Below are 22,806 nucleotides of genomic sequence, written 5' to 3' on the forward strand. Positions count from 1 at the left end.
GGGTCAGTTGAAAACTCGGAAAATGCACCGTTGTTCGTCAAAAAAATATGACCTGTCCTATTTTTTGGACGGACAACGGTTCACAGACCCATTCAAGTCAATGGGTCCGTGAAAAAACACGGATGCACACAAGATTGGCATCCGCGTCCGTGATCGTAGGCTACTTTGACACAGACGGATCGCAGATCAGTCTGCATAAAAGCTTTTTCAGAGCTGAGTTTTCACTTTGTGAAAACTCAAATCCGACAGTATATTCTAACACAGAGGCGTTCCCATGGTGATGGGGACGCTTCAAGTTAGAATATACTAAGAACTTTGTACATGACTGCCCCCTGCTGCCTGGCAGCACCCGATCTTTTACAGGGGCTGTGATCCGCACAATTAACCCCTCAGGTGCCGGACCTGAGGGGTTAATTGTGAGTATCATAGCCCCCTGTAAGAGATCAGGTGCTGCCAGGCAGGAGGGGGCAGACCCCCCTCCCCTGTATTTAACTCATTGGTGGCCAGTGCGGCCCCCCTCCCTCCCTCCCCAGTATTATATTCATTGGTGGCCAGTGTGGCCTACCCTCTCCCCCCCCACCTAATTAAAATCACCTTCCCCCATCATTGGTGGCCAGTGCGGCCTCCCCTCTCCCCCCCTCCCTAATTAAAATCACCCCCCCATCATTGGTGGTCAGTGCGGCCTCCCCTCTCCCCCCCCCTAATTAAAATCACCTTCCCCCATCATTTGTGACAGCGGAGAGTTCCGATCAGAGTCCCAGTTTAATCGCTGGGGCTCCGATCGGTAACCATGGCAACCAGGACGCTACTGCAGTCCTGGTTGACATGGTTACTTAGCAATTTTTAGAAGCATTATACTTACCTGCGATGTCTGTGACCGGCCGGGCGCTCCTCCTACTGGTAAGTGACAGGTCTGTGCTATAGGCAATGCCCCGCACAGACCTTTCACTTACCAGTAGGAGGAGCGCCCGGCCGGTCACAGACAGCGAAGGTAAGTATAATGCTTCTAAAATTGCTAAGTAACCATGGCAACCAGGACTGCAGTAGCAGCGATTAAACTGGGACTCCGATCGGAACTCTCCGCTGCCACCAATGATGGGGGAAGGTGATTTTAATTGGGGGGGGGGGGGGGGGGGGGGAGATGGGAGGCCGCACTGGCCACCAATGATGGGGGGGTGAGTTTTGACGATCTAACTCAAATCCGATGGTATATTCTAACATAGAGGCGTTCTCATGGTGATGGGGACGCTTCAAGTTAAAATATACCATCGGAGTGGAGAAAACTCCGATTCTATGGTATATTAACTCCTGACTTTACATTGAAAGTCAATGGGGGACAGATCCGTTTGCAATTGCACCATATTGTGTCAACGTCAAACGGATCCGTCCCCATTGACTTGCATTGTAAGTCAGGACGGATCCGTTTGGCTTCGCATGGCCAGGCGGACACCAAAATGACAATTCTTTCATGTCCGTGGATCCTCCAAAAATCAAGGAAGACCCACGGACGAAAAAACGGTCACGGATCACGGAACAACGGAAATCCGTTTTGCGGACCGCAAAAAAAAACGTCCGTGTGCATGAGGCCTTATGTAGATAGTACTGTAATCCAAATGACCACTGAAAAATGAGTAAGCTGTCCATAGGGACATTTAACATTAAATAATATTCTACATTTTTCAAACCAGCACTTGGATCTGAATACTTTTGCATGTAATTAAAAATGGAGTATAGCCACTGAGTTATTATAGTGCCACCTGTCACTTGCCCCTTTTTTTTAATTCTCTGTCCAGCTCACTGAGGTTGACATACATGCTCAGTTCCATCTTTCAACTGTCACAAGCTGCAGCAGAAAGGACGTACCCCCTGAGAGACTGCACGCCCCCTGAGCTGCCAGCTTGAAATAAATCCAGCAGAGAAATTGCAGAAAGGAATGAGCAGATCTCTGGATACATGTAAGGAGCAGGGTTGGTTATAAGTCTGTTAGGGCTCATGCACACAAACGTATTTTCTTTCCGCTTCCGTTCTGGGGTTTTTTCCGACCATATGCGGAACCATTCACTTCAATGGGTCCGCAAACACAACGGAAGGTACTCCGTGTGCATTCTGTTTCCGTATTTCCGTTCCGCAAAAAAGTAGTGCATGCAATATTATTGTCCGCAAATCACGGTCCGAGGCCCCATTAAAGTCAATGGGTCCGCAAAAAATAGTGAACGCACATGGAACACATCCGTATGTCATCCGTATTTTGCGGATCCATACTGTATGTCCAGCCCATATTGCTCATGTGTTTGGTGATTAATAAGTTACTGTTTCCGATCCGCAAAAAACGGATCAAATACTTAAACCATACGGATATGTTTTGTGCAATAATGGAACGGAAAAGACTTAAATCAGAGAAGAAAAAAAAACTCAAATGCGGAACAACAGATCTGTGAAAAACGGACCGCAAAACGACAACGGTCGTGTGCATGAGCCCTTAGACAGAGGTTGTCATGTACTAGACTGTGTATAATTTTGATTGAGCTCAGGATTGAGGTAAAGGGATGAAAAACAACCATCTGCTGGGATACTAATGATACAAATGATCCTCCACTGGGTAACTGTGTTACCTAGGCATGACCTCACATATATATGAGAGGGATCTACAGTCAGAAAAGAGGAGAACCAAGGGTGTGGGGGGCGGGGGGCATTCCCAAAACCCCCTTCGCAGCCCAATCAACTAGGGCCAACATCGTTGCTCTTACCCTCAAATTCTGGTCATAGCGGCTAGCAGTCCAGTGGTTACTCCACGGAAAATCACTCCAGCATGATGCTAAATACCGTATATACTCGAGTATAAGCCGACCCGAGTATAAGCCGAGCCCCTAATTTTACCCCCAAAAAATGTGAAAAATTATTGACTCGAGTATAAGACTAGGGTGGGAAATGCAGCTATAATGCAGAGTGTATGTGTATATAATGCACACACTCAACATTATATACACACATCTGCAAGAGGGTGACTCCCTGTATTTAATGCAGAGTGTGTGCATTATATACACAGACACTCTGCATTAAATACAGGGAGCCATCCACAGATCTCCCCCCTAAACAGTGCCATCCACAGATCCCCCCTCCCCTAAACAGTGCCATGATGGAACTGTTTAGGGGAGGGGGGATCTGTTGATGGCACTGTAGGGGGATCTGTGGATGGCACTGCCATCCACAGATCCCCCTACAGTGCCATCCACAGATCCCACTACAGTGCCATCCACAGATCCCCCTACAGTGCCATCCACAGATCCCCCTACAGTGCCATCCACAGATCCCCCTCCCCGACGCTCACAGCAGTATATTTAAACTAATCAGTAACCTTTAACTTTGGATATCTTACTTTGTCTTTGCTTCGGTAATACAGGCAGTGCGGGGAGCGGCGCAGGCGCGTGACGTCAGTGAGTGAGCGCCGCCCCCCGCACTGCCTGCTATTACCGGAGCTAAGACCTAGACTCGAGTATAAGACGAAATATGTGCCAAAAAACTCGTCTTATACTCGAGTATATACGGTAATTACTTTGCCTAGACTCGAGGCATATAAGTACACAGACCAATCAAAAGAATATTATTACCATGCTATCTTTACTAATCATAAAGTCCCATTGACATTACATATATATATATATATATATATATATATATATAATGAAAAAGAGGGCAGCACAGCCAAAAACGATAATGGGTGCACGGCCCACTGGGAAAAGTCAATCCCACAACAATAAGTAGGAAAAAGGCAGCACTCCAATAAATAAAATTTTAAAAATACTTTATTCACCTCAGTGGCAATGGCGACGTTTCGGCTCTGTATCAGAGACTTTCTCAAGCAAAGTAACAGGACACAGTGAACAATATATATACACCCACAGCTAATTGCGTCATATCACCTGATCAATACATAACTAGTGCATTAACTCCTTAACATCTGAATACATAGATTAAAAACATATCTTGATCTCAAAACATACATAAAGGTGTCAGTAAATACATCCCAACTATTACAAACATGATCAATAAAATTACATACAACATATGTGTACATGTGCAAAATTCATACACTTAGCTTCCAGAGCTTCTTTATCTTATATAAGTAAAGTGCTGTAATGGTTAAAAGTGACGTGTGCATTAAACAGTGATGTCGATGACGAATAACATGATAAACAGGAAGACACTGACCCGATGTGCCGCGATCCCACACCTGTAGCAATGTCGGCTTTGGCGTACACTCAAACTTACTGCGCATGCCCCGGCTTGCGTACAACAGATACGTCACTGTGACGAAAGAGGATCTAATAGAGTATGCGCAGATCAATCACACACATCAAGCGACCATCTTGAAAGAGGTCAAATGACAACACGACTATATATGTGTGTATATATATATATATATATATATATATATACACACACACACACACACACATACACATTTCTTATGGCCTAGACTCCTTACCTTGGTATGCTGGGCTATGAAGTCTGAAAGGACAAATATCTGTGCAAGAAGCTCAGCATAGTTCTGGCAGCTGAAGTAATGAGTCTTTGACAATATGTTGTTGAGCGTGAACCTCTGCATGGCTATTTTCTGGTCTAAAGAAACAAATATAGGAAATAAATCATGACAAGTATACCAGTTGTCTTCAGGAAGTACAGTGGGATGCGAAAGTTTGGGCAACCTTTTTAATCATCATGATTTTCCAGTATAAATCGTTGGTTGTTACGATAAAAAATGTCAGTTAAATATATCATACAGGAGACACACACAGTGATATTTGAGAAGTGAAATGAAGTTTATTGGATTTACAGAAAGTGTGCTATAATTGTTTAAACAAAATTAGGCAGGTGGATAAATTTGGGCACCACAAAAAAGAAATGAAATCAATATTTAGTAGACCCTCCTTTTGCAGAAATGACAGCCTCTAAACGCTTCCTGTAGGTTCCAATGAGAGTCTGGATTCTGGTTGAAGGTATTTTGGACCATTCCTCTTTACAAAACATCTTTAGTTTATTCAGGTTTGATGGCTTACGAGCATGGTCAGCTCTCTTTAAGTCACACCACAGATTTTCAACTATATTCAGGTCTGGGGACTGAGATGGCCATTCCAGAACGTTGTACTTGTTCCTCTGCATAAATGCCTTAGTGGATTTTGAGCAGTGTTTAGGGTCGTTGTCTTGTTGAAAGATCCAGCCCCGGCGCAGCTTCAGCTTTGTCACTGATTCCTGGACATTGGTCTCCAAAATCTGCTGATACTGAGTGGAATCCATGCGTCCCTCAACTTTGACAAGATTCCCAGTCCCTGCACTGGCCCCACAGCCCCACAGCATGATGGAACCACCACCATATTTTACTGTAGGTAGCAGGTGTTTTTCTTGGAATGCTGTGTTCTTTTTCCTCCATACATAACGCCCTTTGTTATGGCCAAATAACTCCATTTTAGTTTCATCAGTCCACAGCACCTTATTCCAAAATGAAGCTGGCTTGTCCAAATGTGCTTTAGTCCACCTCAAGCGGCACTTTTAGTTCTGTGGACGGAGAAAAGGCTTCCTCTGCATCACTCTCGCATACAGCATCTCCTTGTGTAAAGTGCGCCGAATGGTTGAACGATGCACAGTGACTCCATCTGCCGCAAGATGAAGTTGTAGGTCTTTGGTGCTGGTCTGTGGGTTGACTCTGACTGTTCTCACCATTCGTCGCTTCTGTCTATCCGAGATTTTTCTTGGTCTGCCACTTCGAGCCTTAACTTGAACTGAGCCTGTGGTCTTCCATTTCCTCAATATGTTCCTAACTGTGGAAACAGACGGCTGAAATCTCTGAGACAGTTTCTGTATCCTTCCCCTAAACCATGATGGTGAACAATCTTTGTCTTCAGGTCATTTGAGAGTTGTTTTGAGACCCCCGTGTTGCTACTCTTCAGAGGGAAACTTACAATTGACCCCCTTAAATACTCTTTCTCATAATTGGATTCACCTGTGTATGTAGGTCAGGGGTCACTGAGCTTACCAAGCCAATTTGAGTTCCAATAATTAGTTCTAAAGGTTTTGGAATCAATAAAATGACAACAGTGCCCAAATTTATGCACCTGCCTAATTTTGTTTAAACAATTATAGCACACTTTCTGTAAATCCAATAAACTTCATTTCACTTCTCAAATATCACTGTGTGTGTCTCCTATATGATGTATTTAACTGACATTTTTTATCGTAACAACCAACGATTTATACAGGAAAATCATGATGATTAAAAAGGTTGCCCAAACTTTCGCATCCCACTGTATAATAATACTTATTTTTTCTGGGGAAAAATGTCCTTCAGACATGGTTTTGTGTGTTTTTTTAAATACAAGTAAATAAGATTTTCTTGTTGAAGGTTTTTTTTGTGGGTTTTTTAGTGGCTTTGTTTTTTTAAGTGTGACATTTTGTACAATCTTTTTTTCCCTGGGTGATGCTGTAGTTCTATAAAGAAGTCTATGGAAAAAAACACATGAAAAAAAGCCAACTATACTAGTGACAGACCTTTCTGAATTGGGGCAGGGGATGCTATAATGCAAGTACAATATTGCCTGTACAGCCCTTTATGTTAAAGAAGTCATGGAGTATCAATAAACATGAGCCCTGCCTTTCACATAATGTAGATTGGACCTTGACCGCCCCCCCCTTCCCTTGAAGGAACATCCGAACATGCACTCACTTGGGTGGTAATAGACAGACAGGCAGTGGCCATAGGTATTTCACAATGTAATATTTATATATATATATATATATATTATTTTATTTATTTTTTTTATTTAAAAAGGGTGAGAATGGCACTTGCAGGAAAGAAAAAGAAGTGATCCTTCACCCCCTGACGGTTTCTAAACTCAGGCCCCTCTGAACACACAGGAAACAGCTGCTGAGCGGCTGATATGGGTCACTGCTGCTGCCAGTGGTTGAGTGGTCATTTCCTGTGTGTTGAGAGGCACCAAGAAGTAAAGGTCAGTAGGGACCCAAGGAAGCCTTTGAATGAGGAAGGGGCAAAATAATTTTTTTTTTTCTGATTTTTTAAAAAATATATATCTTTAATAAGAGAGGAGCTAGAAGTTAGTTAGCTACCCTTTTATCATGAAGGGATACATAACTATAATAATCCTGAGATCATATTATTTCTATAATGCAACAATAACTTTAAAGAGGACCTGTCACCTCTCTCCTGTCTGCTTTAGTAGCTACTTATATTCCCCATGTATTACCAATTCTGGAGCATCTACTCTTAGGCCTCTTTCACACGGGCGAGTATTCCGCGCGGATGGGATGCGTGAGGTGAACGCATTGCACCCGCACTGAATACCGACCCATTCATTTCTATGGGGCTGTTCACATGAGCGGTGATTTTCACGCATCACTTGTGCGTTGCGTGAAAATCGCGGCATGCTCTATTTTGTGCGTTTTTCACGTAACACAGGCCGCATAGAAGTGATTGGGGTTGCGTGAAAATCGCAAGGATCCGCAAGCAAGTGCGGATGCGGTGCGATTTTCACGCACGGTTGCTAGGAGACGATCGGGATGGAGACCCGATCATTATTATTTTCCCTTATAACATGGTTATAAGGGAAAATAATAGCATTCTGAATACAGAATGCTTAGTAAAATAGCGCTGGAGGGGTTAAAAAAATAAATAAATAATAATTTAACTCACCTTAGTCCACTTGATCGCGCAGCCCGGCTTCTCTTCTGTCTTCATCTTAGCTTTGTGGAGGAACAGGACCTGTGGTGACGTCAGTCCGGTCATCACATGATCCATCACATGATCTTTTACCATGGTGATGGATCATGTGATGACCGGAGTGACGTCACCACGGGTCCTGTTCCTGCAATCAGCAAAGAATGAGACAGAAGAGAAGCTGGGCTGCGCGATCAAGTGGACTAAGGTGAGTTAAATTATTTTTTAACCCCTCCAGCGCTATTTTACTATGCATTCTGTATTCAGAATGCTATTATTTTCCCTTATAACCATGTTATAAGGGAAAATAATACAATCTACAGAACACCGATCCCAAGCCCGAACTTCTGTGAAGAAGTTCGGGTTTGGGTACCAAACATGTGCGATTTTTCTCACGCGAGTGCAAAACGCATTACAATGTTTTGCACTCGCGCGTGTTCCCGCAACGCACCCGCACATTTTCCCGCAACGCCCGTGTGAAAGAGGCCTTATGACTCTATGTTGTACCATTCTTGTATCATTTCCAGCAATCTGCAGTAAGGGTACAGATGAGTGTTACCAGTTGGAGGTGTGTCCCTGCAGAGTCTGACATTATCCAATCAGGGATGCTGATGTCAGACTTTGCAGGGACACACTCTCAACTGGTAACACCCATCTGTAATCTTAGTGCAGACTGCTGGCAGTTCATTCATAATTTCTAGTAGAAATAATAGAGGATCGGCACCACACAGAGTAATAAGAACAGAAGCTACAGAATTATTACACAGGGAATGCAAGTACTTACTACAACAGACATGTTAGGAGAGGTGAAATGTCCTCTTTAAAGTAAATTATTTTCAGGTATAATAAGACTATACTGCAGTAAAAAGAAAAAAATTATATATTAAGCTATGTGGGTAAACACATTACCAGCCCACTGCTAGATAACTCAGAAAACACACATAGAGCACCTCCATGTGGATTATTCATACCATCTTGTTGATGAGCCTGTGTTATAAGACTGCAGTGCAGAACACAAGCATTGGCAATATCCACCAGTCTCTCCACGAGAAAGCCATTCTCTGTATCAATGTACACGGTTTCTCCATCAACACCGCCAAAGCACTCTGGGATTTGCACATCAATGGCAAGCTGCATGCTGAAAAAATACAGCTAGAGGTTAGAGGAAACGGAGGTACAGTGCATATAAGGGCCAATTCACACATAGCAGATTTTGTTGGAGAAGTTTATGCACCTGTCCTGTTTGCTTTCAAGTCGGCTGAATGGTGGACATGTTCACATGGGGCAGTGAATATTCACTCATACCCCGATCATCGGCCAATGTAAAAGGTCTTTAACCCCTTCAGGAGACTTTAAAACGCTTTTACTTAGGCCTCTTTCACACTTGCGTTGTCCGGATCCGGCGTGTACTTCACTTGCCGGAATTACACTCCGGATCCGGAAAAAACGCAAGTGTACTGAAAGCATTTGAAGACGGAACCGTCTTCAAAATGCTTTCAGTGTTACTATGGCACCCAGGACGCTATTAAAGTCCTGGTTGCCATAGTAGGAGCGGGGGAGCGGTATACTTACAGTCCGTGCGGCTCCCGGGGCGCTCCAGAGTGACGTCAGAGCGCCCCATGCGCATGGATGACGTGTCCAATGCGATCACATGATCCATGTGCTTGGGGCGCCCTCACGTCTCTCTGGAGCGCCCGGGGAGCCGCACGGACGGTAAGTACACTGCTCCCCCGCTCCCCACTACACTTTACCATGGCTGCCAGGACTTTAGCGTCCAAGCAGCCATGGTAACCATTCAGAAAAAGCTAAATGTCGGCTCCGGCAATGCACCGAAACGACGTTTAGCTTAAGGCCGGATCCGGATCAATGCCTTTCAATGCTGCGGTATTTTCTCCGGCCAAAAAACGTTCCGTTCCGGAACTGAAGACATCCAGATGCATCCTGAACGGATTTCTCTCCATTCAGAATGCATTAGGATAATCCTGATCAGGATTCTTCCGGCATAGAGCCCCGACGACGGAACTCTATGCCGGAAGAAAAGAACGCAGGTGTGAAAGAGCCCTTATCCGGGCCATTCTGAGATTGTTTTCTCATCACATATTGTACTTTATGACAGTGGTAAAATTGAGTCAAAATATTTAATTTTTATTTATAAAAAAATACCAATCTTACAAAAAATCTTGAAAAATTAGTAAATTTCCAAATTTCTATTTTTCTACTTTTATAATAGACAGTTATACCTTCAAAAATTGTTATTACTTTACATTCCCCATATGTCTACTTCATGTTTGGATAATTTTGAAAATGACATCTTATTTTTTTGGGACGTTAGAAGGCTTAGAAGTTTAGAAGCAAATCTTAAAACCAATTTTTTCAGGACCAGTTCAGTTATGAAGTCACTCTGCGAGGCTTACATATTAGAAACCACCCATAAATCACCCCATTTTAGAGACTAAACCCCTCAAGCTATTCAAAACTGATTTTACAAACTTTGTTAACCCTAGATGAAATGTAGATGAAATGTCAGACTTTCACTTTTTTGGCAGATTTTCCATTTTAATCCATTTTTTTCTGCTAAGAAAGGAAGGATTAACAGCCAAACAAAACTCAATATTTATTACCCTGGTTCTGTAGTTTACAGAAACACCCCATATGTGGTCGTAAAACTGCTGGGAACAGAACAGAAGGGCGGGGAACAGAAGGAAAGGAACGCCATATGGTTTTTGGAAGGCACATTTCACTGGGATAATTTTAAGTTGCCATGTCACATTTGAAGACCCCCTGATGCACCCGTAGAGTAGAAACTCCAAAAAAGTGATCCCATTTTGGAAAATACACCCCTCAAGGTATTTAAAAACTGATTTTTACAAACTTTGGTAACCCTTTAGGCCTCTTTCACACGAGCATATCCGGATAAGGTCCGGATGCGTTGCGGCAAACCCGCGCGAGTAGGTACGCAATTGCAGTCAGTTTTGACTGCGATTGCGTTCCGTTGTTCAGTTTTTATCGCGCGGGTGCAATGTGTTTTGCACGCGCGTGATAAAAAACTGAATGTGGTTCCCAGACCCAAACTTCTTCACAGAAGTTCAGGTTTGGGTTCAAGGTTGTGTAGATTGCATTATTTTCCCTTACAACATGGTTATAAGGGACCCGATCATTATTATTTCCGCTTACAACATGGTTATAAGGGAAAATAATAGCATTCTGAATACAGAATGCTAAGTAAAATAGGGCTGGAGGGGTTAAAAAATTAAATAATTTAACTCACCTTAATCCACTTGTTCGCGCAGCCGGCATCTCTTCTGGTTTCATCTGTGAGGAATAGGACCATTGATGACGTCACTGCGTTCATCACATGGTCCATCACATGATCCATCACCATGGTAAAAGATTATGTGATGGACCATGTGATGAGCTCAGTGACGTCATCAAAGGTCCTATTCCTCACAGATGAACACAGAAGAGATGCCGGCTGCGCGAACAAGTGGATTAAGGTGAGTTAAATTATTTTTAATTTTTTTTAACCCCTCCAGCCCCATCCCGATCATCTCCTAGCAACCATGCTTGAAAATCGCACTTGCTTGCGATTTTCACGCAGCCCCATTTACTTCTATGGGGCCTGCGTTGCGTGAAAAATGCACAAAATAGAGCTGGCTGCGATTTTCACGCAACACACAAGTGATGCGTGAAAATCACCGCTCATGTGCACAGCCCCATAGAGATTAATGGGTACGGATTCAGTGCGGGCGCAATGCGTTCAACTCACGCATTGCACCCGCGCGGAAAACTCACCCGTGTGAAAGGGGCCTTGGGAGTTCCACAAGAATTAAAGGAAAATGTAGATGAAATTTCAGAATTTCACTATTTGGCAGATTTTCCATTTTAATCCATTTTTTAGGCTTATTGCACACGACAGTATATTTTCACGGTCCGCAAAACGGGGTCCCGTTTTTCCGTGATCCGTGACCGTTTTTTTCGTCCGTGGGTCTTCCTTGATTTTTGGAGGATCCTCGGACATGAAAAAAAAGTCATTTTGGTGTCCGCCTGGCCGTGCGGAGCCAAACGGATCCGTCCTGAATTACAATGCAAGTCAATGGGGACGGATCCGTTTGACGTTGACACAATATGGTGCCATTTCAAACGGATCCGTCCCCATTGACTTTCAATGTAAAGTCTGGAGTCCCTTTTATACCATCGGATCGGAGTTTTCTCCAATCCGATAGTATATTTTAACTTGAAGCGTCCCCATCACCATGGGAACGCCTCTATGTTAGAATATACTGTCGGATATGAGTTAGATCGTGAAACCTCATTTCCGACAGTATATTCTAACACAGAGGCGTTCCCATGGTGATGGGGACGCTTCTAGTTAGAATATACTACAAACTGTGTACATGACTGCCCCCTGCTGCCTAGCAGCATCCGATCTCTTACAGGGGGCCGTGATCAGCACAATTAACCCCTCAGGTGCCGCACCTGAAGGGGTTAATTGTACTATCATATCCCCCTGTAAGAGATCAGGGCTGCCAGGCAGCAGGGGGCAGACCCCCCCCCCCTCCCCAGTTTCAATATCATTGGTGGCCAGTGCGGCCCCCCCCCTTCCTCCCTCTATTGTAATAATTCGTTGGTGGCACAGTGTGCGCCCCCCCCCCTTCCTCCCTCTATTGTAATAAATCGTTGGTGGCACAGTGTGCGCCCCCCCCTTCCTCCCTCTATTGTAATAAATCGTTGGTGGTACAGTGTGCGCCCCCCCCCCCCTTCCTCCCTCTATTGTAATAAATCGTTGGTGGCACAGTGTGCGCCCCCCCCTTCCTCCCTCAATTGTAATAAATCGTTGGTGGCACAGTGTGCGCCCCCCCCCCCCCCTTCCTCCCTCTATTGTAATAAATCGTTGGTGGCACAGTGTGCGCCCCCCATCGGCCCCCCCTCCCTCTATAGCATTAACAACATTGGTGGCCAGTGTGCGGCCTCCCATCTCCCCCCCGATCATTGGTGGCAGCGGGTTACTAGCAATAGTACAATAGTAAAAGATTCATACTTACCTGGGAGCTGCGATGTTCGTGTCCGGCCGGGAGCTCCTCCTACTGGTAAGTGACAGTTCATTTAGCAATGCGCCGCACAGACCCTGTCACTTACCAGTAGGTGGAGCTCCCGGCCGGACACGAACATCGCAGCAGCCACCAGCAGGTAAGTATGAATCTTCTACTATTGTACTATTGCTAAGTAACCATGGCACAACCAGGACTGTAGTAGCGTCCTGGTTGCCATGGTTACCGATCGGAGCCCCAGCGATTAAACTGGGACTCCGATCGGAACTCCGCTGCCACCAATGATGGGGGGGGGGAGATGGGAGGCCGCACACTGGCCACCAATGTTGTTAATGCTATAGAGGGAGGGGGGGACGATGGGGGGCGCACACTGTCCCACCAACGAATAATTACAATAGAGGGAGGGGGGGGGGCCGCACTGGCCACCAATGATATTCAAACTGGGGAGGGGGGGAGGGTCTGCCCCCTGCTGCCTGGCAGCCCTGATCTCTTACAGGGGGATATGATAGTACAATTAACCCATTCAGGTGCCGCACCTAAAGGGGTTAATTGTGCTGATCACGGCCCCCTGTAAGAGATCGGGTGCTGCCAGGCAGCAGGGGGCAGTCTTGTACACAGTTTGTAGTGTATTCTAACTAGAAGCGTCCCCATCACCATGGGAACGCTTCTGTGTTAGAATATACTGTCGGTTCTGAGTTTTCACGAAGTGAAAACTCAGCTATGAAAAAGCTTTTATGCCGACGGATCTTCCGATCCGTCTGTATAAAAAGTAGCCTACGGCCACGGATCACGGACACTGATGCCAATCTTGTGTGCATCCGTGTTCTTTCACGGACCCCTTGACTTGAATGGGTCCGTGAACCGTTGGCCGTGAAAAAAATAGGACAGGTCATATTTTTTTCACGGCCAGGAAACACGGATCTCGGATGCGGCTGCAAAACGGTGCATTTTCCGTTTTTTCCACGGACCCATTAAAAGTCATGGGGTCCGCGGAAAAAAAACGGAAAACGGCACAACGGCCACGGGTGCACACAACGGTCGTGTGAAAGAGGCCTTATAGTAACAAAGCAAGGGTTAACAGCCAAACAAAACTCAATATTTATTGCCCTGATTCTGTAGTTTATAGAAACACCCCATTTGTGGTCGTAAGCTGCTGTACGGGCACACGGCAGGGCGCAGAAGGATAGAAACGCCATATGGTTTTTGTAGGGCAGATTTCATTGGGATCATTTTAAGTTGCCATGTCACATTTGAAGACCACCTGATGCACCCCTAGAGTAGAAACTCCAAAAAAAGACCCCATTTTGGAAACTATGGGATAAGGTGGCAGTTTTGTTGGTACTATTTTAGGGTACCTATGATTTTTGGTTGCACTATATTACACTTTTTGTGAGGCAAGGTAACAAAAATTTGCTGTTTTGGCACAGTTTTTATTTTTTGTTATTTACAATGTTCATCTGACAAGTTAGATCATGTGGTATTTTTATAGGGCAGGTTGTTACGGACACGACAATACCAAATAGGACTCCTTTTTTTGGTTGTTTGTTTCAGTTTTACATAATAAAGCATTTTTTTTTTTAATGATTTTTTAGTGTCTCCATATTCTGAAAGCCAAAGTTTTTTTTTTTTTTTTAGGGCGAATGTCTTATGTAGGGGCTCATTTTTTTAGGTATGAGATGACTGTTTGATCGGTATTATATTAGGGTGCATATGACTTTTTGATCGCTTGGTATTACACTTTTTGTGATGTAAGGTGACAAAAAATGGCTTTTTTGACACACTTTATTTTTTATGGTGTTCACCTGAGGGGTTAGGTCATATGACATTTTTATACAGCAGGTTTTTACGGATGTGGCGATACATAAGGCCTCTTTCACACTTGCGTTGTCCGGATCCGGCGTGTACTCCACTTGCCGGAATTACACGCCGGATCCGGAAAAACGCAAGTGTACTGAAAGCATTTGAAGACGGAACCGCGCTCCAGAATGACGTCAGAGCGCCCCATGCGCATGGATGACGTGATCCATGCGATCACATGATCCATGTGCTTGGGGCGCCCTGACGTCACTCTGGAGCGCCCGGGGAGCCGCACGGACTGTAAGTATACTGCTCCCCCGCTCCCCGCTACACTTTACCATGGCTGCCAGGACTTTAGCGTCCCGGCAGCCATGGTAACCATTCAGAAAAAGCTAAATGTCGGGTCCGGCAATGCGCCGAAACGACGTTTAGCTTAAGGCCGGATCCGGATCAATGCCTTTCAATGGGCATTAATTCCGGATCCGGCCTTGCGGCAAGTGTTCCGGATTTTTGGCCGGAGCAAAAAGCGCAGCATGCTGCGGTATTTTCTCCGGCCAAAAAACGTTCCGTTCCGGAACTGAAGACATCCTGATGCATCCTGAACGGATTTCTCTCCATTCAGAATGCATTAGGATAAAACTGATCAGGATTCTTCCGGCATAGAGCCCCGACGACGGAACTCTATGCCGGAAGACAAGAACGCAAGTGTGAAAGAGCCCTAATATGTATACTTTTTTTTATTTATTTATGTTTTACACAATATTTTTGAAACAAAAAAAATAATAATCATGTTTTAGTGTCTACATAGTCTGAGACCCATAGTTTTTATTTTTTTTGTGAGATTGTCTTAGGTAGGGTATCATTTTTGCGGGATGAGATGACTGTTTAATTGGTATGATTTTGGGGTGCATATGACTTTTTGATCGCTTGCTATTACACTTTTTGTGATGTAAGGTGACAAAAAAATGTTTTTTTGTTTTTTTTTTACACCGTTTTTATTTTTTTTAATTGTTTTATGGTTTTCACCTGAGGGGTTAGATCATGTGATATTTTTATAGAGCAGGTCGTTACGGACGTGGCAATACCTAATATATATATATATTTTTTTGGACGATTGTATTAGGTAGGGGCTCAATTTTTGCGGGATGAGGTGATGGTTAGATTGGTACTATTCCGGGGGGCATACGCATTTTTTGATCGCTTGGTGTTGCACTTTTAGTGATATAAGGTGACAAAAAAATGTTTTTTTCAGCACAGTTTTTATTTTATTTTTTTGGACGGTGTTTAACTGAGGGGTTAGGTCATGTGATATTTTTATAGAGCCGGTCGATACGGACGCGGCGATACCCAATATGTCTACTTTTCTTATTTTCCACCATTTTTGTTTACTTTATTTTGGGAAAAGGACGCTTTTATTTTTTTTTTTTTACTTGAAACGTTAATTTTTATTTTTTTTAAAACACTTTTTTTCACTTATTTTTTACTTTTTATATTTTGCCACTGTGGCACTTCACCTTTTCAGGGTTTGATCCCTGTTTCAATTCAGTACAATACATTATGTATTATACTGATTTGAACTGTCAGCTTCTTAGGCTACATGCACACGAACGTATTTTGTTTCCATGTCCATTACTTTTTTTTTGCGGATAGGATGCAGACCCATTCATTTCAATAGGTCTGCAAAAAATGCGGACAGCAAACCGTGTGCTGTCTGCATCACTATGTCCGTTCCGCTTGGTATTACACTTTTTGTGATGTAAGGTGACAAAAAAATTGCTTTTTTGACACACTTTATTTTTTTATGGTGTTCACCTGAGGGGTTAGGTCATATGACATTTTTATACAGCAGGTTTTTACGGATGTGGCGATACCTAATATGTATACTTTTTTTATTTATTTATGTTTTACACAATAATATAAAAAAAATAAAAAATAAGGTTTTAGTGTCTACATAGTCTGAGAGCCATAGTTTTTTTTGTGAGATTGTCTTAGGTAGGGTATCATTTTTGCGGGATGAGATGGCGGTTTAATTAGTATGATTTTGGGGTGCATATGACTTTTTGATCGCTTGCTATTACATTTTTTGTGATGTAAGGTGACAAAAAAATGTTTTTTTTTTCACCGTTTTAATTTTTTAATTTTTTTATGGTTTTCACCTGAGGGGTTAGATCATGTGATATTTTTATAGAGCAGGTCGTTACGGACGTGGCAATACCTAATATATATACTTTTTTAAATTTAAGTTTTACACAATAATATTTTTGAAACAAAAATAAAATCATGTTTTAGTGTCTCCATAGTCTGAGAGCCATATTGGCTGGATCTCATGGGCTTCCGTAGCTGGCAGGCTCCGATGTGGAAGGCATCAGGACTGCCATGGCAACCATCGGTCCCCTGTCAGCGCAGCGCTGGGGGCCGATGAAATCAGAGGGAGCCCCCTTCCTCTGTAAACCCTGCAAGTGCCGCGGTCTGCGTTGACTGCGGCATGTGAAAGGGTTAATCCGCCAGTCTCACCACATACAGTGATGCCGGCGATGCAGCAGGGGCCCGGCTATCAGTAACAGCCAGGCCTGTGCTGCGGACCGGGCGGGTGCAGCTCCTGCCCGATCCCATCACGTACATGCACGTGGGAATGCGGTAGGGCACCACTATCACCCACATTCATGTATGTGATAATGTGGGAAGGGGTTATCAAAGTTCTATAATGCCCCCCCATATGCCCAGGCCCCTCATACAGATTGTACTTACATCTCTCCACAACAACCGCCGTGCCGGCATCAGAAGTGACATGGGTGTCGGGGAGCGAGGCAAGTACAATATGTGTGAGGGGGCCGGACATATATCTCTCAGACTGTCAGACAAGAGGCTGCTTTCATGTGCGAGATGTTTCTATCTGGTGATATCTGAGTTTAGAATGGACAGCACCTGGGTATATGAGAATAGCTCCAGAAAAGGGTTAGCAGCGCTTGCGAAATGGATATTTATACTACCCTCGGCGCTCGCGCACTTGGACGTAATTTTTCCCTATCCCCACACTGCGCAGGCGTGGAGAACAGATGGATTTTCAGGAGTTATTCGCGCTTGGGCCGTAATATTTCCCTACTTCGGCTCTCCTGCGCATGCGCAGTGTCCCGATGTGCTGCTGAACTCCGAAGTGAGATTTTCCCTAAACTGTCCTTTTGCGCATGCCCAGATCGTCAAAACTAAGGAACGCCTCCACATGTCATTTCCGGTGCGACAGGAAATGAGGAGGTAGGGAAATCTCACAAAGTAGGGTAATGTAACGTTACAACGGCTTCAAGAGGTGAAATTATCCAAGGGAGATGTCCATGCATGTTTATGGACATAGTGAGGGAGATTTATCAAAACTGGTGTAAAGGAAAACTGGCTTAGTTGCCCCTGGCAACTAATCAGCGCTCAACTTTAATTTCTTAAAGAGATCTGAATTTTTTTTTCCTGTTAGACAGTTTTGATAAATGAGGCCCACTCTCCTCAGAGATCATCTTGTGTTGCTGAGCTGGAGGGTCACTGCCCTACTTCAAATACATTCATCTATTTAAGCGATTAGAAGCTTCAGAAGATAATGACCACATTTCAGCAGACAGAAATCAGAACGGCAAGTATATAGTCATGAATCATGCAGTAGTGCAGCCTCATGCTCTTGGCCTCTAACCAAAAAAACACTTTTTTTTCCTTTTCTTTTTACAGTCTTCTTTTAGATCTCTCAAAGGGGTTGTCCATTTTTTTTAAATATTGATGGCCTATCCTCACGATAGGCCGTCATAATCAGATCAGCGAGGGTCTGACACCCTGCGGCTGTTCAGTAGTAGCTCCAGTGCCAGAATTACAGCGCTCCATCCATTGTGTAGTGGACGGAGGTGGTTACTGCAGCACTACAGCTCCATCCACTACATAGTGGGCATCTATTTTAAGAGCTAGCCTCAAACAGCTGGACAGCGTGGGTGAAGGGTGTCGACCGTAGCCAATCAGATAATGATGGTCTTTCCTAAGGATAGGCCATCAATATAAAAAGAATGGACACCCCCTTTAAGAATAAAATACATAACTAAGGAGATTTATGAAGACTGAAACTGGTGTAAAGGAAACCTGGCTTAGTTGCCCCGAGCAACCAATCAGATTCCACCTTTTATTTTTCAGAGCTCCAACCAGATTGGTTGCTCGGGGCAACTAAACCAGGTTTCCTCTACACCAGTTTTCATAAATCTCCCCCAGTCCACATCATATCCAACTCACCATAATTGTGTTTTTCCCACACCAGGCGGCCCACATATTTCTGTGACCTTGGACAATGGCACACCCCCTCCAAGAACCTCATCTAATGCTGAGCAGAAGGTTATAATGGAGGCCTGGGCTTGTTCCTGTTCCAGTAACTCCAATGCTGTGTGTTTCAGGGTTACTGATGTGCCGCTCTGGTTCTCTCTCCTCAAAACCTGCAAGACTTTCACAGCACTGTCTTCAGATATTCCAGATTCTGCAGCAAGCACAATATACATATTAAACACATCTGCCTTACGTTTTAGACGTGGACATGGAATTCAAATTAGTATGTATGAATGTGTGTGCTATTTATTAACAATGAACGGTCACCACTCCTGACATGTCTTAGTAAATAATTGTATTCCACATTAAGCATTTTTTTCCTTATAACTCATATATTGTGCCTTTCCTCTATTATTCCTACTAGAAGAATATGAATGTTACCAGTTGGGGGCGTGTACCTGCACAGTTCACGTGATTTAGTAAAACCTACTAGTAGAATTTATTCTGAAAGCTTTACAGATGGCCCGGGTTCAGACCCATCGCACGTTCCTGGAAGTGGCGCTTGCTTTGTACGCAATGCCGTTCTCACATAGGCAGAAGCCTCCCCTTCCTTTCAGTGTCTGTATCCTGATGAAGAGGGCTGTCTGTGTCTCAGTTCATTAGCTAAGTCAGCCCCCTGATCTAGGTGTCAGCAGTAATGGAGAAGGAGGCTTAGCTAATGAACGCATCAAGCATGTTGGCAAATCTGACAATATTTTTTATATTAGTATTGAACAGTTTACAGTTTGGAAATGTGGTCTAAACTAGGGTTGCACCAATCAATACTTTTACACCGGGATCGATCCGACACCGGGATTTGCTATTTTCCGATACTAGGCTGCACTACTGCACCAACGTGAAGATAAGGCTAGATGCACATGACCGCATGTGTTTTGCAATCCGCAAAAAAACGGATGACGTCTGTATGGCATCCTTTTTTTTCTGCGGATCCATTGTAACAATGCCTATTGTTCTCCGCAAAACGGACAAGAATAGAACATTTCTATTTTTTTCCGGGGTTACGGAACGGATGCGGACGTCACACGGAGTGCTGTCTGCATCTTTTGCGGCCCCATTGAAGTGAATATGTCCGCACCCGAGCCGCAAAAAAATGTGTCTCGGATGCAGAACCAAACCACATTCGTGTGCATGTAGGCTAATACTGAGGAGGGCAAGAGGGGCTGAGGCCACTGCACAACCAATGAATACAATTAACCAGTTAATACAAATGTGGGAGGCGGGTGCCGGCCATATCATACACTGAGGGGTTAATTGACGTGGTTCGGCGGGATCACTGTCATTGAGGCTGCCCACATTTGTATTAACAGGTTAACTAAAATCATTTATGGCGCAGCGCCCCCCCCCCCCCCCCCCAGTATTATAATCATTACTATTAGTGTACCGGAAAACTCGATGATACTATCTAAGTACCAGAAAACCTGAGGATGGGCCATTACTACCCAAGTACCAGAAAACCTGAGGATGGGCCATCACTATCCAAGTACCAGAAAGCCTGAGGATGGGCCATCACTATCCAAGTACCAGAAAACCTGAGGATGGGCCATCACTATCCAACTACCAGAAAACCTGAGGATGGACCATCAGTATCCAAGTACCAGAAAACCTGAGGATGGGCCATCACTATCCAACTACCAGAAAACCTGAGGATGGACCATCAGTATCCAAGTACCAGAAAACCCGAGCATAGGGCAGGCCATCATTATCTAAGTACCAGAAAACCAGAGCATAGGGCAGGCCATCAGTATCCAAGTACCAGAAAACCTGAGGATGGACCATCAGTATCCAAGTACCAGAAAACCTGAGGATGGACCATCAGTATCCAAGTACCAGAAAACCTGAGGATGGGCCATCAGTATCCAAGTACCAGAAAACCTGAGGATGGGCCATCAGTATCCAAGTACCAGAAAACCTGAGGATGGACCATCAGTATCCAAGTACCAGAAAACCTGAGGATGGACAATCAGTATCCAAGTACCAGAAAACCTGAGGATGGGCCATCAGTATCCAAGTACCAGAAAACCTGAGGATGGGCCATCAGTATCCAAGTACCAGAAAACCTGAGGATGGGCCATCAGTATCCAAGTACCAGAAAACCTGAGGATGGGCCATCAGTATCCAAGTACCAGAAAACCTGAGGATGGGCCATCAGTATCCAAGTACCAGAAAACCTGAGGATGGGCCATCAGTATCCAAGTACCAGAAAACCTGAGGATGGGCCATCACTACCCAAGTACCAGAAAACCTGAGGATGGGCCATCACTATCCAAGTACCAAAAAAAAAGAAAGATTTTTGTGAATTTAGTGGACATCACATACTAAACACTATAGGCAAAATAATCATTTGGTGTTACCGTGAAATGATGCAGTTTTGTCACACGATTTTTGGCTGGGCAGTTTTAACAAGGAAACATAGAAAATAAGGCCAGCTGTGCCCTTTACTGGATCCAATAACAAGCAGAACTGTGAATGCAGCTCTGGCTACAACACAGGCTCGCTATAAGAGACATAATACAATGTATTTACACAGTCACCTTATATGTCAAGTACAATGTAGATCTAGCTAAATAGACAGTACAGTGGATCTCAAAGGTTAAAAACCATTGAGCATAATGATAAGTGCTTTAGACTGGAAGCGCTGCAACATGGACACCTGATGAGGTCTCTGCCTGTGTTTCTTTCAGCACTCAGATTTTAAACGGAGTTCCCCTTTAAGAAGGCAATAAAGGCATTGAGAGGTGACGTAAATTCTAGCCGCCAATAGCGCCGTGGGTGGGCGGGGCTAGATGGGAAGTAGGGCGGTCCCCGCGCCAGTTTGTCTAGCTGAAGTCCTCCCTGCTCTGTATTACTAGCTGAGAAGTACTACAGGTAGCAGCACACCTATTGCTCCAGTAATGGCTCGGTTACCTCTAGCGAGTTCAATGGCTGTCACGTCCGCTACGTCCTGCAGGGTACTGAAGCCAGCAGCGATCAGCTTGGCCCTTACAGAAGGCGCCAAGGGGAAGCTACCAACCTCACGCTGCATGCTAGGCACTGCCCGGAGCAGTCACCCAGCAGCCTCTTGGCGGGAAACCGACAAGGCGATATCCCTGCCAGTAGCACGCTGCCGCGAGCGCTACATTGCAGAGCCTAATACGTAAAACAATGAGCGCCACCTGCTGGCCTCTGGCGTAAATGTCAGTTACGTGGGTTGGTCAACGCGATTGATATGTGGTAAAGATGGCTAACGCTCGCCTGCACTGCGCGACTGTCTACACGGTGCCATGTGTCGCTGAAAAGCCGTGCTATGTTTTTTTATAATGATAGCCAATGGTGCTACGCGCCAGTTGCAAAAAATCCATCCAAGTTGGGTTTTGGTGCGACTGTTGCCTCGCTGTGCAACACCAACGCCATTGACTGTCATTACAAACAATGCTGCACGAGATTGGTGTGACCTGAATGTGTCTGTAGCCCTAGGCTTACTGCTGAATGACAGCTGCAGTCCACAAGGTTGTATTCATGTGGACTGCACTTGTAGTTGAATAGTTAAAAATCAACCTGTCGCGCTACATGAAGTCGCAGTGTCACCTCACCCTTCTCACTGGGATTTGTCTGAGCGGCCATGATTGCTGTCACTAGGCAGCGTCGATGGTCCTCGTCCAGGCAGCGGACGCCCTGGTAAAACTGGCCTCAGATCCTTGCTACAGGAGTTTTCAGTCCGCTGACCCTTTGGTGGTATGAAGAGTTAACCGTGTGTCACCTGTGGTATAAATGGTGGGTTTGCTGCAGATTTAGGCCCCTTTCACACGAGCGTGACGGATTAGGTCCGGATACGTTCAGGGTGCGTTGAGTGAAACTTGCACCATTTTGCAAGCAAGTTCAGTCAGTCTTGTCTGCAATTGCGTTCAGTTTTCTCCG

General features: G+C 44.6%; 1 protein-coding gene across 4 annotated transcripts in view; it reads right to left on the reverse strand.

Annotated features, from left to right (window-relative positions):
• The window catches only part of RAD51C (RAD51 paralog C), a 78,573-nt gene extending 56,537 nt beyond the window's left edge, over positions 1-22,036 (reverse strand). For 2 of the 4 annotated variants that reach the window (XM_040421943.1, XM_040421942.1), the window contains exons 1-4: positions 21,817-22,036; positions 18,826-19,063; positions 8,698-8,864; positions 4,487-4,620 (exon numbers count right to left, since the gene is read on the reverse strand). In XM_040421943.1, the coding sequence (XP_040277877.1) occupies positions 4,487-4,620; positions 8,698-8,864; positions 18,826-19,063; positions 21,817-21,934 (657 nt within the window). In that variant the 5' untranslated portion in view covers positions 21,935-22,036. Of the gene's footprint in view, positions 1-4,486; positions 4,621-8,697; positions 8,865-18,821; positions 19,064-20,739; positions 20,827-21,816 lie in introns of those variants that run through there. The other 2 variants (XM_040421944.1, XM_040421945.1) reach the window with 2 other exon arrangements.
• Between the last annotated feature and the right edge of the window lie 770 nt (positions 22,037-22,806).

This window comes from Bufo bufo, chromosome 3 (genome assembly GCF_905171765.1).
Source record: "Bufo bufo chromosome 3, aBufBuf1.1, whole genome shotgun sequence".
Lineage (NCBI taxonomy): Eukaryota > Metazoa > Chordata > Amphibia > Anura > Bufonidae > Bufo > Bufo bufo.